Below are 14,493 nucleotides of genomic sequence, written 5' to 3'. Positions count from 1 at the left end.
TGACACAACAGAAATCACACCTTTGAGGTACACTGCGTATTTCTGGATGAATTTCTTTTTAAATGTTCACTCTCTCTTCATGAAACAGCTGCTAATGCCAATCATCGGGACAAAATTTGTTTCCTTGTACTACTCAGTTACTGTCCTGCTAAATTATATGCAGTTACAGAATAAAACCCTATGATTTAATTAATAGCACATTTAGACACATTCTTCAATTCCAGAGCAGAATAATCATTTCAAGGCTCTCACAGGACAGAATGCCTTTGGTTGAACCTGCAGAACTTCAGGACAGCCAAATTTAGCACACATATTGTATAACAAGGCGAAGTTTGAACTTACCTGTACTCAGAACATATCAAAAACTCTTTTTAATCTCACAGTAAAGTAATTGTCAACTAATATCCCAACAGTTTCAAAAAGAGAATTTAGCAGGTTCTGCGTTTTCCTTCTCTTGTATTAAAGCTACCAGGCCTTACCTTTCACTACTGTTCTCCCCATGGTAACACTTCTGTGATCTCCCTTCTCACAATAAAAAGGCTGAAGTTGAAAGGCCAGTTAATTCTTCCTTTCAGCACGACAGTTTCCTGTGGAGCAGTAACACAACAAGTTAGGGGAGAGGTGGTTGTTGGTGCTTGGGTTTCCTTTTTTTGGAAAGGATGATTTTTTTTTTGTATTGGTGTCTAATTATCTTGCTGGTTTTAAGTTGCAAATGTTTAACAAACTGTGTGCAAAGTGCAACATGTAAACAATGGTTATATACAAGGAGCAAAGGTACCAAATACAAACTTTTCATTTCATTCTATGATCTGCATTTTCTGTGGGTTTTTAATAAAGATATAAAATGTACATTATTCCTGCCCCCCCTCCTCCCCAGAAACATTACTGAAAAGGGGAAGAAATTACTTATGTAACTTACTCATCCTGCTTCACTTGCACAGAGTTAAACAACCATCACCTTAAACATCTTTGGGTAAAATTCAGTATCCTGCACAACGACAGCTGAAGAGGGAACAAAGCACTTACCTAAAAAATTTACACAAAGGCCCAAGTTCTCACTGATACCCCTGCCCAGTTTGAGTTGTAACAGAGTACAGAGAACTTGCTAGGGGAATGTTAACAGTAGATAAAAGCTGTGAGCCACATTCTTGTAGGGTTTAGAAACCAGAAGGGACAGATTAGTTAAACTAGAGTAAAACAGCAATAAGAAACTTTATTTTTTTGTGTGTGTTACTGTGATTCTTCTACTTCAGCATCCAGTTTTTTGAACTTTGACTGTGTTCAATTCAAGTCAAAGTAACCTGAAGCCTCAAAGCGACAAACCCAGCAAGTTTATTATTCTATTCAGTTATCTTTTCAAGTAATAATCGGTAAAAATACATCCAGATTTCTGAATTAGGTTCTTGGATAGTTTCCTTTCAAGGAACACCCATGAGCTGACATCATCAAAAGCTTGAGATTTTTTTTTTTTAGAATTTTAACTATGTGCATACTTTTCCCAAGATTAATTTTCTCACAGGTAACATTTTTAGAAGATACATCTTTGCAGTGTTACATAAGAAATAATAGTTGAAAACCAGGTTACGTATTTGGAATTTCTTGAATCTTCAACTCACATGCTAAAAAAATAAAATACACATAAATATTACATATAACAAGAGAGGCATCATACAGCTGAGTGTTGTCCTGAAACTGTGACTTTAGAGTGAAATTTCAAGGAACTTGCATACTATGCTGATGGACTGCACGGTGAAAACTTTACACAGTGCAAGTCTCACAGCTAAAACTAATTAAGTATGTTCTGCTAAAATGCCAGGGACTGAGGAATTCATTTAGCATGTGTGTTGTGTGTGAACACACCAGACACTTACTACAAAAATTCTCCAGATTGAGACTTGAAAGTAGTTATAAATAAAACTGAATACTGCCATAAAATAAGCAGGTTTTACTGCACAATAGTGTCCATAGCATAAGTGATCATCAGGATTAAGAACAGAAATCCCTTTAAGACATCAAATAAATCTGAAATACTTGATACTTTCATAGACTCCCCCAAAAATTCAAAGCTTTTCCACAGCAAGTAATAAATCATGAAAGGTGATGCAGAGTCAAAGTAACTGTTTTTACGGATTACTTTAAAACAGTGAATGGTTTTTATCTTTTTGTTCCAAGTACCAGATTGCACTTGGTGCAGTAATAAAGATTCCAACCCTGCAGTGATAGTCATCAAGTTTAGCACAACCGGAGCGTCTGTCAGAACATAAAAAGGATTCCAGCTTTTCATGAGCTTGTGTTGTACCAGATAGGCTGTTTTACAGCATGCCCACCAGCCTGTTAAAATATAAGACAACTGAAAGTTCTGAAAGTGCTTTTTGAAATGAGGCAAACCCAATGCAGGAACACAATATATTGCTGTTTTGAAGAGGTGCTACTTAAAACTCTGTTACCCCTAAGTATTCCATTTAGAGCTGCTATAAAATTAGAGCCTTCATTGTGCTGTTTGTCACAGAAAACATCCATGAACGCTATTTCTGAGCCTCTTATCAACAACCACTACACGCTGCTGAACTAAAGCAAAATGAAAACCAGTTACCTCCAACACAGAGCAGGGTCAGCCTGAAACAAAGTGTAATTTCTTTTGCAGGGGCAGACTGAGGAACAACTTTCCATCACCTCACACAATTAAGTGGCAAACCCCAAGCAAGGTAGTTACGTCCTTTGCTAACCAGAACAAAGTCCTCTTATGTCACACTCACCCTCACCAGCCTTGCTCAACCCACAGCACACCCACCACAGAAGAGAAGAGAAGAGAAAACCATCAGCAAATACAGGGGAAGCACCTCCAGGGGACAATCTGGCTACATTACACAGCAAGGACTCACGGCATTCTTGCACATGCACCTTGGCAAACAAGCCGAGTGAGAAAGATGAGTGTAAGAAACTAATCCAGCAGCTTCTAGAAATGACGGGGAAAATAAAACAAGGTCAGGAATATATGAGCAAACAAAAATGCAATGGCAGGGCTGAGGCACAATGGTGTTAAGCTGTAAAAAGGAGCAGAATGGGAACCTAAGTTATAAAGACTAAGCTAAGCACAGAGGTTGTCAGTCACAGACAGAAAACGGCCAAAACATTTAGGGACTGTCAGTACAGAATCCACTGAGAAACCATCTGCTGTAAATTAAGGAAACTGAAAAAGCAAATGGAAAAAAAATGCATAAACCCAGGATAATACTGGATTCATCCTCAAAATATGTTCAATCCAAAGAGCATTCAAAGGATCTCCACATTTATGAAGTGCATTATTTACATCACATCTCAATCCATTCTATAAACTGAGTTTTAGTCTTTCTCTGACTAACGTCCCTTACATCAGTTACTTTTTAAAAAATCAGCTGGAAAGCATTCGTCTGCCTTTAATTCCTTACTCAAGTTTTTATTGTTAATCCCCAAATCACTTCTCTCAGCCACCTCCCACTGTGCAAGACTTTTGTCAGAAAGCAGAATATTAGCAGAGAAGCCTAAACCTTCGTGCTCTCTGCATTGCTAGTACATAATACCAGGTGTCAGAAAACAGGATGAGAAACATTTTTGCTGCCTAACTTTGGTCTTTTTGTTTTAAAAGAATTAATCAAAGGACATGTATTGCTGCATTTCAGAGAAGATAATATTCCACAGAAAACATCAAACTTGCTCTGTGTTGCCTGCCATGCATCTCCACTTCCCTTTTCACTGTAAGCCAGGCACTCAAATAAGCTGAAAGTCCTGAAAAAAATCCTGCATATTTAGGGCTTCCGAGTGCAAGTTTATCTTGACAGCGTGTCTGCTCATAAAAACACACAGCACAGAATTACAGATACAAACACAACATTTAAAAGAAGCCTAAGGAACCAGGAAATGGTGGGTTTATTCCCTACCAAAAAGATTCAGGTTTTCCTGTCAATGGCTGCATCTCCTTTCGAGAGGTAAGACAAGAGACACCAATGTCAGAGCCCATTCACTTTTTTGACCCTCCCACTGGTACAAATGCAGTAACTCAGACCTCATCACCTTATCGCTGGTGTCCTCCCCTGTGGAAGGGACAGTCATCAATGGGCAGTCTCAGCTGGATAAGGATTCCAGCTATTCTTGATACAGGTACACAGCACAGAGCAGGAATCTAACAAAACATCCACTTTGAAGCATCGTTTAAGTTCTTAATTTGTTAATGTTACTGCTGAGAGCCCTGCAAGAAAAGGACCTGTGCAGCCTTTCCCTGGACTGACACAGCCCAGCAGACGCAGTTCCCGCTCCAGCTTCTACACGTGGGTAACATGTCAGCAACAGGACAAGGGGACACGATGGGCTCAAGCTCTGCCAGGGGAAATTGAAGTTGGAGATCAGAAAAAAATTCTTTCCCGAGAGAGTAATCAGGCATTGGAATGGGCTGCCCAGAGAGGTGGTGGATTCACCATCCCTGAAGGTTTTTAAACTGAGATTGGCCGTGACACTGAGTGCCATGATCTGGTAAATCATGGAGTTGGACCGAGGGTTGGACTTGATGATCTCGGAGGTCTTTTCCAACCCAATCTATTCTATGACTCTACAGGCACCAGTCGATTCCCAAAACAAGTGTGATTTAACTGCATTACTTCAAAGTTATCCTTCATGACTCTAAAATACCTTTTTCTTAAACCTAATCATCTATTTACCTGCTGTCTCTTAAATAAAAACTCTGCTTCATACCATTTTCACAAGTCTTTAAGGGGCTGAAAAGAGGCAAACAAAGACAGTAAGACTTTAAGGGAGGTTTTTAATAAAATACAATACTTCCAAATTTTCAGTACTTGAAAATTTACTTTCCAAGTTACCCAGCATGTAAACTCATGTAGTACATTTTAAGACAAAATGGCCTATTCTTCCTTATTTCTGTAATATCAATAATCACTTTACACCTCAGAGCACACTGCAGCATCTTTACAGAAGAGTAAGATCTCAAAGGCTAAAGGACAGAAAATTACAAAAACATATCAGAACTTTGCAAAATGTAACACAAGCTTTGTAGTTGTAAATTCAGTATCATTTAACATTACACATATATGATTTCAAAACAATAAAGATCAGATCTTCTTTCATTTATGCACACAAATATATCATCAGTCAGTGTTCTAACAAGAAATTTGATCCAAGCTGGAATCCCTTTTAGTTCACATTCTTTGTGTATATATATATATATATAAAGATTCTTTCAAGGAAAGGAAATTAAACTTTCATGTTTTCATACAGCAGAACTTCTAATAAACTGATATATCTGAACACCTCTTCTAGTCAATAAAAACAGAGCAAGGACAGAGAGACTTTGTCAAATTAAGGGCTTTCAGAACACAAATATTAGCTAACCATATATATCATTACAAAAACTAAGCTTGAGTATTTCTTAAGTTTCTAAAGGAAGAGAGTGGGTGCTTAGTGTTTTACAAATATATTTTTGTAATGTCATTGGCTTTTACCTCAAGAAAAAATTTTCTGCACTTAAAGAAACGCTCAGAAAGTCACCAGCAGTGCAGTGCTCACTGTTTATGAAGTGATCAGCATAAACAAACTTTTAAGCTGTCAGCAGTAAAATATTGCCTGTAAATGTTCTGCTCTCTCCCCAGGTAAGTTTATGACCTGCTTTAGAATATGAGCAACTGTAATTACAGTAAGTCACACATTTCAAGACTACAACAATCTCTCTAAACTCTCAAACCCTATTAAGTGTGTTATTCAGTACAGAGTAAAGCACTGTGTATTTTAAAAAGACTAACAAGGTTTAGACCAAAGACTTGTACAAAAAATCCTGAAACAAGAAATAATACTTGTAAAAGAGAACATTAGACAAATGAGGCCTCCAAATTAAAAAGCACAGCTCGTATCAACACACAACAGAAACAATTTTTGTCACGTAGACTTAACATTTACTAAATTGACAGTAATTTTAAAAATTGCAGTTCAGAGCTGCTCTATGGCTACCAGTAAAAAATAAAAAGAGCTTTACTCCTCCTTCCCTCCCTCCCCATCCTGCTTTAAAAGTCAGAAGATGTGGGGTTGTAAAAACCTGAAAAAGGAAATGGTATGTGTGAAGTCAGCAGTTCAGCAAAGCAGCTGACTGGCCATTAACAGCTTTAAGTATTCCTAAAATGCCAGTCTTCCCACATGAAAGGGTATTTTAATGTTATATTCAAATAAATTTTTAAAATGCAGCTTACATTTCTATCTTAAGCAAACCTTCCAGTTTTAGTAGTTTACTAGTACTTATTTACAGCAGCACAAGACTTGGACAATTTGTTTAAACATTTTGGTGAATTCAGCACACTGAAACCTCTGTGCTGTTTTCCACTTCCCCCTTCAAGCCTGGCGTGCTCTTCCTGAAAACATTCCCCATCATATTCAACCTGGCTTTGTCCAAATGCCCAACTCAATTTTCCTTCATAAAGCAAACTAATTAAACTATGCACAAAAAAAGCCCCAACAAATCTGTATGATTAGCACTGGATAAGAGAGCATGAAGTACCTGCATGAAATTCTCTCTACACCCAGACACATCCATCTCCTCTGACTTCAGCTCTGCCTCCCTTGACACAGAAGGCAGATCTCAGAGTGCTCATTCTGCAGGGCACTGAGCACACCTTTAGCACAGTGTAAATACAGCAGGTAAGGGATAAAAGAAACTGCTGTGGCAAACACAGCAAGAGATGCTCAGATGGTAAAGATTCCCACACAGCTTTTCTGCACTGGTCTTTAGCAGACAAGTAGGACCACCAGCAGCAGACTGGGCACACATAAGGGGACAAGGGGGAGGAAGACAAGCAGAGGTGGGATGCCAGAAGAAGGATTTTTCACCCTTTTAGGCAACTTTGGCTTCCGCCATTCTACATTGCCTCCAAACTGGAAAAGGAATTGTGGAAGCTTCATTTAGATATGATCCAATAGAGCTGCATCCACAAAGTGCATAGTCTGCAAATTCATCTCTGTGATCCAGATCTTTTATTCACAACGGATTATACAGAGAAACACAAACACTTTTAGACTAATGCAGAAATCTGTGGAAGTCAAACAGCACGCACAATTTATTTTTGTTATTGAAGGCATGGAGAACAGCCTTGGGACATTTCTGCATGGGATCCAACTGCTGCCAGCACCCCAGGTGAAGTTGTTTCAGAACAATATGTTTGTCTCCCCCTGCTTGTACTCAATGCCAGCAGCAACATACACTTCTGCTGCCATCCTCTCCCAGTGCATAAAGTATCTGCCTCTCTCTCCCCACCTGAGAATCTGAAAAACATAATGCTGGCTGGGACTCCATGCCACGGTATAGTGACAAAGACACAGCTCACCACATTTCCCCACTGCTGCAACACTCCAGTGTTCCCCTGCCTTACATAATGGAGTAAACTACAATGATCCCAAGTACTGGTGTCCAGTCAGGGAACAAAACTAAACCAACCATAACCAAATAAACCCTTAAGCAATTTCCTAATAGTTTCCCTTTCCAGGGAATGTTTCTGAAGAAAGTAAACCCCATAATGCTGCTTGCAGTCTCCAGGCACACACACATCCCTGCACTGGGCTCACCTGTTGCTGATGCCGACAGCTGTGAAGGAAAGGCTTCTTCAGCCCCATTGCACAGCAGATCTTCATGCAGATGCCAACCAAAATGTTTGTCCATCTATTTGGACAAACTTTATCATAGAATCATAGAATCTCATGAGTTGGAAGGGACTGACCAGGATCATCTAAGTTCAGCCCCTGGCCCTGCACAGGACAACCCTGAGAATCACACCATGTGCCATTCCTGAGCACCATTCAGTGCTGCTAGACATTTCTGCAGCTAACAAAGCACTAACAGGTCATAAAAGACACGACAACTCCTAAATGCTCAAAGGACTAGACAGCTGCAAATACTCAGCTGCACTATTTGCTTCACTCTTCAAAAATGGAAGAAGACAAAAGCACCAGGCGCATCCACAGCAAATCTCTCTCTTTCCATTTCCCATGACAACTTTCGAATTATTAAAAAAAACCCACAAGTGAAGCAAGCAGTAAAAGGACAACCTTCTCCAACTCTTCCTCAGCAAGACGGCACAGTGGTCACTGGTTGCATGTGGCTCCAGCCCAAGACAGAAGCAAAGCACTTCCCTTTCTGCCACTTTAGGACATCACCCTTTGTAGGCAATCCCCCCCTTCCTCTTCCACCCAGTGCTTACACCACTGAGCACCAGGGAATATTCAGACTAGGCAGTATTTACCTACAACAAGGTGAAAGAAGATTACACGCCACACTCAAAGCTTTCCATCTAACTATAACACTGCTCATTCTGGGATTAAAAACAGTTTTAATGTCTGACCTTCCCAGAAAACCAGTGTCTGCCTCTTTATAGCCCTCCAGTACACACACAGGAGATTTGGAAGGGGAGGTGCCATCAAACAGGCTGCAGCCCTTTTAATCTCTGAGCTCCTGACAAACAATAGTGATAATAAAGAGTTCCACGAAATTTAGCAGCTCTGATACCCTTTCCCATTCCCCTATGCACAAGACTCACTTTTACAAACTGTTCTTTTTTAAGTGGGCTTTTAAAAGTGCCCCAAGAATTGCACTGAACCTTCCTACATTAACCTCTGATAGATTCCACACAGCACATAAATAATGGTACATGCTTCATTTTAGGTATGCACCTCATTAAAATGGTGCTGCTCTCTTACAGGTTTTATAAACTTCAGCTGCTCCCTGAACTAATGTATGATACACAGGATGAAAGGCTCAACTTCATCTTTGCCCTACACTAAAAGGAATATCGTATTACCTTGAGAAGGCAACTTAGATAGATTTCCATCAAAGAAGTTCATCCCTTTTATGAAAAGACTGAATTCCCTTGGTATCTTAAATAGAATTTCACTTGATTTGTGAATCTGAAGGCCTGGAATCAAATTATTGAAACAGCACATCTACCTTTAATGCAATATCTTACTTGGGTTTAGATGGTAACATACAAATGGGGAGAATACATGCCTTTATGGGTTAAAAAAGAAAAAAATCATTTCAAAACACTGCTCACGCATAAGCTGCATACAACATTACTCTTACAAAGCCAAAAAAGAAAATGTACTTTAGGATTAATTTGGACATAAGAAATATAGACAAGATCTTCCCTGTGGAGCAGAAAAGTTATCACCCTGCTAAAACAAATGAATGCACATTAAAATTCTGTTAAAGGTTTAGTATTTCAGACAGATTTTGATATTAGCTCTGCAAGTAATTCAGAAAAGCAGGAAGAGAGCACATAGAAGAACCACAGTAAGCACACACTAGGTATTGAACTAATTTGGATCCAAACTGATCAGCCACTACCCACAAAGCAGGTGCCTCAGTTGAAGTCCAGAACTAAGAACCAGTCTTGAATCTACTCTGTTGAATTAAAAGAGACACGCAACTTAACACCACAAAGAAGTGTACACTTCATTTAGATCCTGGATAAGAAAATAATAAATTTCTGGTCCTATCTCAACGACATAGAAACTAGAGCTATTACTTTTTGGGACAGGGAACTTGGGAGGAGAGTTCCTAAGGGTAAACACACATTATATCCCTGCTTACACACAGTGCTAATGGTATAACACATTATATCCCTTCTCCTACAAATGGTTTAGTTCTGTATACCTGTGCCGAATGTCCATTGTATACAAAAGAAATTACCAGAGCAAGCCCAAATAAAAGAGATAAGGTGGCTGATAAAGGCAGCTGCTGCTTTCTGAATGGTTGTGAAGCAGCTCCTGACTTTCCTCCAGAACTTGGTCCCCTTTCACAAAGCAGAAGACTAACAAGGAAGAGATAAAAGCACCTCTGAGGGTCATCACCATTTATGCACCAGTTACTCTTTGTGTCTATCCCTGCTGCAGATAAAAGCGGAGCCTGATCACTGTTGACTCAGGTACTCGAAGCCACCCTTCCCATCCCAAGAGACAATAATATACTTGGAGATCACAGATACAGAATACAAGTTTTAAGCCGTGTGGGGAGTTCACACAAACACTCCGGGACTGATCTGGTCCCTCACCAAATCATCTGCTGCTGCTCCCAGGAGGGACAGGCAGCCCTGCTGCTCCATGGCCAGCACCGCAGTGGGAGCAAGAGGCGGCAGGAGCTGGAACACCCTCAGCCCTCGCAGGTCATCAGCTGGCAGGTGCATGAAGGTACAAAACCAGCACTTACACAGAACACACTCAAAAAAACTACAGCTCACTTAGGGACTCAACTCTCTCACTTTTTAGAGGCTTCACCTCAAACAAATGAATGGACACTCCACTCAGACATCATAAGTAAAGCTGTTCACACACACCATTATCAGTCATTGTTACAATGCAAAACTAAACTTAACTGCATATAATTAAATCTTCCTACCACTGAATTACCAAACACTTAGACCTTAAAAGAATTCTTCAAAGAAGCTGTATAAATTGTCTTAGGTAAAGCATCCTCATATACAGAAAACACTAATCTCAATCAAAAAGAATTATTCACCAAATTGAATTAGAATGTTAACAAATGTTCTAAGACTTCAAATTACATTGAGCCAAAATGCAAATCAGAAGGATTAGAAAAAATATGAGGACTACTGCATATAATGAAAACACCTGCAACATTCAAGAAAAAATAATTTTCCATTTAACATTCCCATTGCTTCATATTCACACATTGCTCTAGTAAGACTTAACAACTTACAGGGGCTTTTCTGGCTCTTTCCACGTGCTAGAAAAATCTCAGAGATCTGAGCAACTTTTGTTGCATGTCTTACATTTTAAAGAACACAAACGGTATAGTCCTTCACATTTAAGATTTTAATCTCTGGAAGAAGCAATTGGCACTAAGCCTGGGTGCCTAAGGCTATTTCTTTCACAGGGGAATGAACAGAACTTTAAATGCCCTGCAGATGCGGAGGTCACAAAGTCAGTTAACAACCTCCCTTGTGTAGACTCCTTGAAGCAGTTTCCTGGTCCTACCTGTAATTTGTTCTATATCTACAATTAGAAAATATCACAGTAGACTGTCAAATGGTATTTCGAAAGATTAACTTAAAACATACAAAAATAACTATGTATTTCACTCACAGTTGTTTGAGGTAGGTGTATAGAGACAAATAAGAAAGCCACCATCAGTGTCCTGGACAGCTAATGACAAGTGGCATTTCCTGTTAGTGACAACATTTAATATCAGGGGATAATTGCTGAGGGCTTAATTTCTCCCTGTAAATTCACTCAGTAAAGGGAGCAGAGAGGACTCACTCACAGCTCACAATCCCACTGGAATATGAAGAAGACGATGAAAGACACCCATGCACAATGGGCAGGAGCAGCTACGTTTGCTTTGCATTTTTTCACATTCCTAATCAAAGCTGCACCATTGTTTTAGAATGAATTTTAGACAGATAATGGAATTAATACTTTCTCAATACTACAAATTTCACACCAGCAAAATGGTTCTTTTGAACTCTTTTGGAGCAGCTACTCCAGAAAACAATTCCTCTGCCTCACAAGAGCACACTATCTGGAAGCACCAAGGGCAGTCCCAGCAAAGAGAAAACGAAAAAAAGCATCTGCACATTCAAAGTAAGAACATATAAAGTCTAAGGAAAAATATTTTGAAGGACTGCAGTTGCTTGTGCCCTAAACTTCCTACCTCAAGATCAAAACTTACATATGTCCAAATGTTAAGCACAATCTAATTAAGTTATGATTGCATACCTATATGGCTTCTAATTGGTGTGCCCCTATAACACATCATGGAAAGCAGGCATTTGTTTTCACTGAATCTGAACATTATTGTTTTAAATACCAAGCAACCTAAAAGATCACACCTATTTACACCAAATAGCAAACCAGAGCACCAACTCCACAGCTGAGTTTCAAACAAAAGCAGCAAACACTACCTTCATATTCAAGACCAGACCATGTTAAAGTTAAAAGCCATATAAGCACTTCCCGGTCTCTACCTCAGTTTCACATACACTGTTTCCTGCTGCCTCCCCCTTGCATTACTGTGAAACTTCCCAAAATAAAGTACTAACAGAAGTGTTCCCAGTGTGCTTTTTCTTTACATCAATTCAAGTAATAGCATCCTTAAATAGTACTTACATTTTATGGTACCCTAAGGGAAAAAAACAGCTTCCCCTGTCCCCAAGTGTTCAGCCTGGCTTGTACAAGTAATTTCCCTGGACACACCAACCAGTGTGACCACTCACGTGGGCTGTGGGTTGCTGCAGACTGAACAGCACTTGCTGGTGGCCCGTGGAAAACTGGTACATTCCAAAGCCTTCACTTGCCTATTTATTCCATAACGTTACATGACAGCTTAAAACGCAACTGTGACACAGCGAATGCCTTCCTGCCATTCCTTTCCCACCTGCACCAGACTGCAGTTGTCACTGACCCCGAGCCTCAGCAGCTGCTTTTCTCTGCCATTTCCAAAGAGCAGGAATGCTTTAAAAATCCTGAAGTTTAAGACTGGTAGTCTGAATAATAAAAGATTCGTAACGAGTCAAACTTGAAGAGCTGTTCACAAGTCAGAAACATCACACTCTGAAAACCTACTCTCGTATCTACATATTTTAAGTTTTAATCACCACAACTACAATAGCTAGACTATGCAGCAGTTGCAAGTGCGGTTTATATAAGTAGAACTCACTAAGATATCAGTATTTCACCCTTCTAAACCTTTTTAAGGTTTCAGAATTATTTTTTGCTATCTCCTGCAGCCTAAATAATCAGTGAGAAACAGAAAATAACTGTAGGGAGAGACTTAAATTACAGTAACACTTAAGAGTGTGTATCCACTCCTAAAGAACAACTGAGCATAAAATTTAATTTGGATGTTGATTTAATTACTACAGCACTGTAATGTGTTCTGTAGGTTGTTGCAACAAGTAAAGACAACGATGATGCACAACAGCGGAAGCACAGAATTTTCCATAATTAAACTACTTTCTTTGGACCATCCAAAATATGACTCCCCGTGCAGGACACCCTCCTGAAGTCGTTAATCGATATTTGCCAGACACGCAGTTTAACTGTGTAGCAAACGGGGGGAGACCCTCAGCGCAGCGCATCGCACCCCGACAAGTGTCCCCCGCCGCATTCCCAGCACCGCCACTGCGCTGTCTCCACGCGGCACCCCCGACCCCCTCACCAAACACAGGTGCGCTCCCAATTATGTCGTGTTTAACGCGTATCCAGCTCTCCCAGTTGGCATCCGTTTCCCAGCACCTCGCCAGCTCCGGGCGCCGCGGCGGGGCCGGGCCGGGACCGGCACAGCTCCCACCGCCCCGGTCGGAGGGCGCGGAGCCGCCGCGGCGGGGCCGGGACGGGACCGGCACAGCTCCCACCGCCCCGGTCGGAGGGCGCGGAGCCGCCGCGGCGGGGCTGGGACAGGACCAGCGCAGCTCCCACCGCCCCGGTCGGAGGGCGCGGAGCCGCCGCGGCGGGGCTGGGACGGGACCGGTGCAGACCCTCTCGCCCCGGCCGGAGGGCGCGGAGCCGCCGCGGCGGGGGAGGCTGCGGGGCCGCCCCGGCCAGGGAAGGCGTGTCCTGCCGCGCTCCTGTCAAACGCCGGCGGCCCCGCGGCGGCGGCTCCGTCACCTCCCGTGCTCGCCAGGGCTCCCGCTGTCCCGGGGGAGGCGCTTTGTTGGTGCCGGGAGGCAGCGCCGCCCGCTCCCCTCGCCCGGGCAGCGGCTCCTGCCCCGGCCACCGGCGGGTTCCTGCGGGCAGGGGGCGGCGGGACCCGCCGAGGAGGGCAGTGGGCAGCGCCGAAAGGCCAGGACGCGGCGCCGGAGCCCGGAGCAGCCCCGGCCGGAGCCGGTGCCGCCTGCAGCGCGGCGGGGCTGGCGGGGAGGGGCGCCCGCGACCGCGGAGCCCGGCGTGGCCACGGCGGGCGGAGGTCGCGGTGCGACCCATGGGCGGGGGTGCGACCGGCGCCTCTCCTCCCTGTTTCTCTCCCACCCCGCGGGCAGCGGGAGGCGCCGCCGCCACTCACCGGGCGGGCGGGACGCGCCTCCTGTCAAGCCGCCGCTGCCGTCGCGCGCCTCACGCCGCCGCCATGTTCCGGGGGCACCGCGCATGCCCGGCAGCGGCACCGGGGGCGCGGGGCCTCCCCCCGCCGACCGACCCCCTTCCGCCCGCCGCGGCCCGGCCCGCGCCGCCGGACACCGGGAGGGGGAGCGGGCGCGGGCAGGGGGAGAGCCGGCACAGGGCAGGGGGGAGCGGGCAGGGGGAGAGCGGGCACCGGGCAGTGACGAGCGGGACCGGGCAGCGGGCAGTGGGAGAGTGGGCACCGGGAGCGGGGAGCAGGCACCGGGCAGTGGAGAGCGGGCAGGGGAGGAGCGGACACCGGGAGCGGGAGCAGGCAGGGGACGAGCGGGCACTGGGAGCGGGGAGAGGGCACCGGGAGCGGGCAATGGGCAGTGGGGAGAGGGCAGCGGGAGCGAG

The 14,493-nt window shown here is 43.4% G+C and overlaps 1 protein-coding gene across 3 annotated transcripts in view; it reads right to left on the bottom strand.

Annotated features, from left to right (window-relative positions):
- SCML2 (Scm polycomb group protein like 2) overlaps positions 1 to 14,113 on the bottom strand; it is a 73,687-nt gene extending 59,574 nt beyond the window's left edge. For 2 of the 3 annotated variants that reach the window (XM_071569464.1, XM_071569473.1), the window contains exons 1-2: positions 14,042 to 14,113; positions 480 to 587 (exon numbers count right to left, since the gene is read on the bottom strand). In XM_071569464.1, coding sequence (XP_071425565.1) covers positions 480 to 501 — 22 coding nt within the window. In that variant the 5' untranslated portion in view covers positions 502 to 587; positions 14,042 to 14,113. Of the gene's footprint in view, positions 1 to 479; positions 588 to 14,041 lie in introns of those variants that run through there. The other variant, XM_071569482.1, reaches the window with a different exon arrangement.
- Positions 14,114 to 14,493: the final 380 nt, after the last annotated feature.

This window comes from Pithys albifrons, chromosome 1 (assembly GCF_047495875.1).
Source record: "Pithys albifrons albifrons isolate INPA30051 chromosome 1, PitAlb_v1, whole genome shotgun sequence".
Classification (NCBI taxonomy): Eukaryota; Metazoa; Chordata; class Aves; order Passeriformes; family Thamnophilidae; genus Pithys; species Pithys albifrons.
This window is presented reverse-complemented; position numbering and strand designations above follow the sequence as displayed.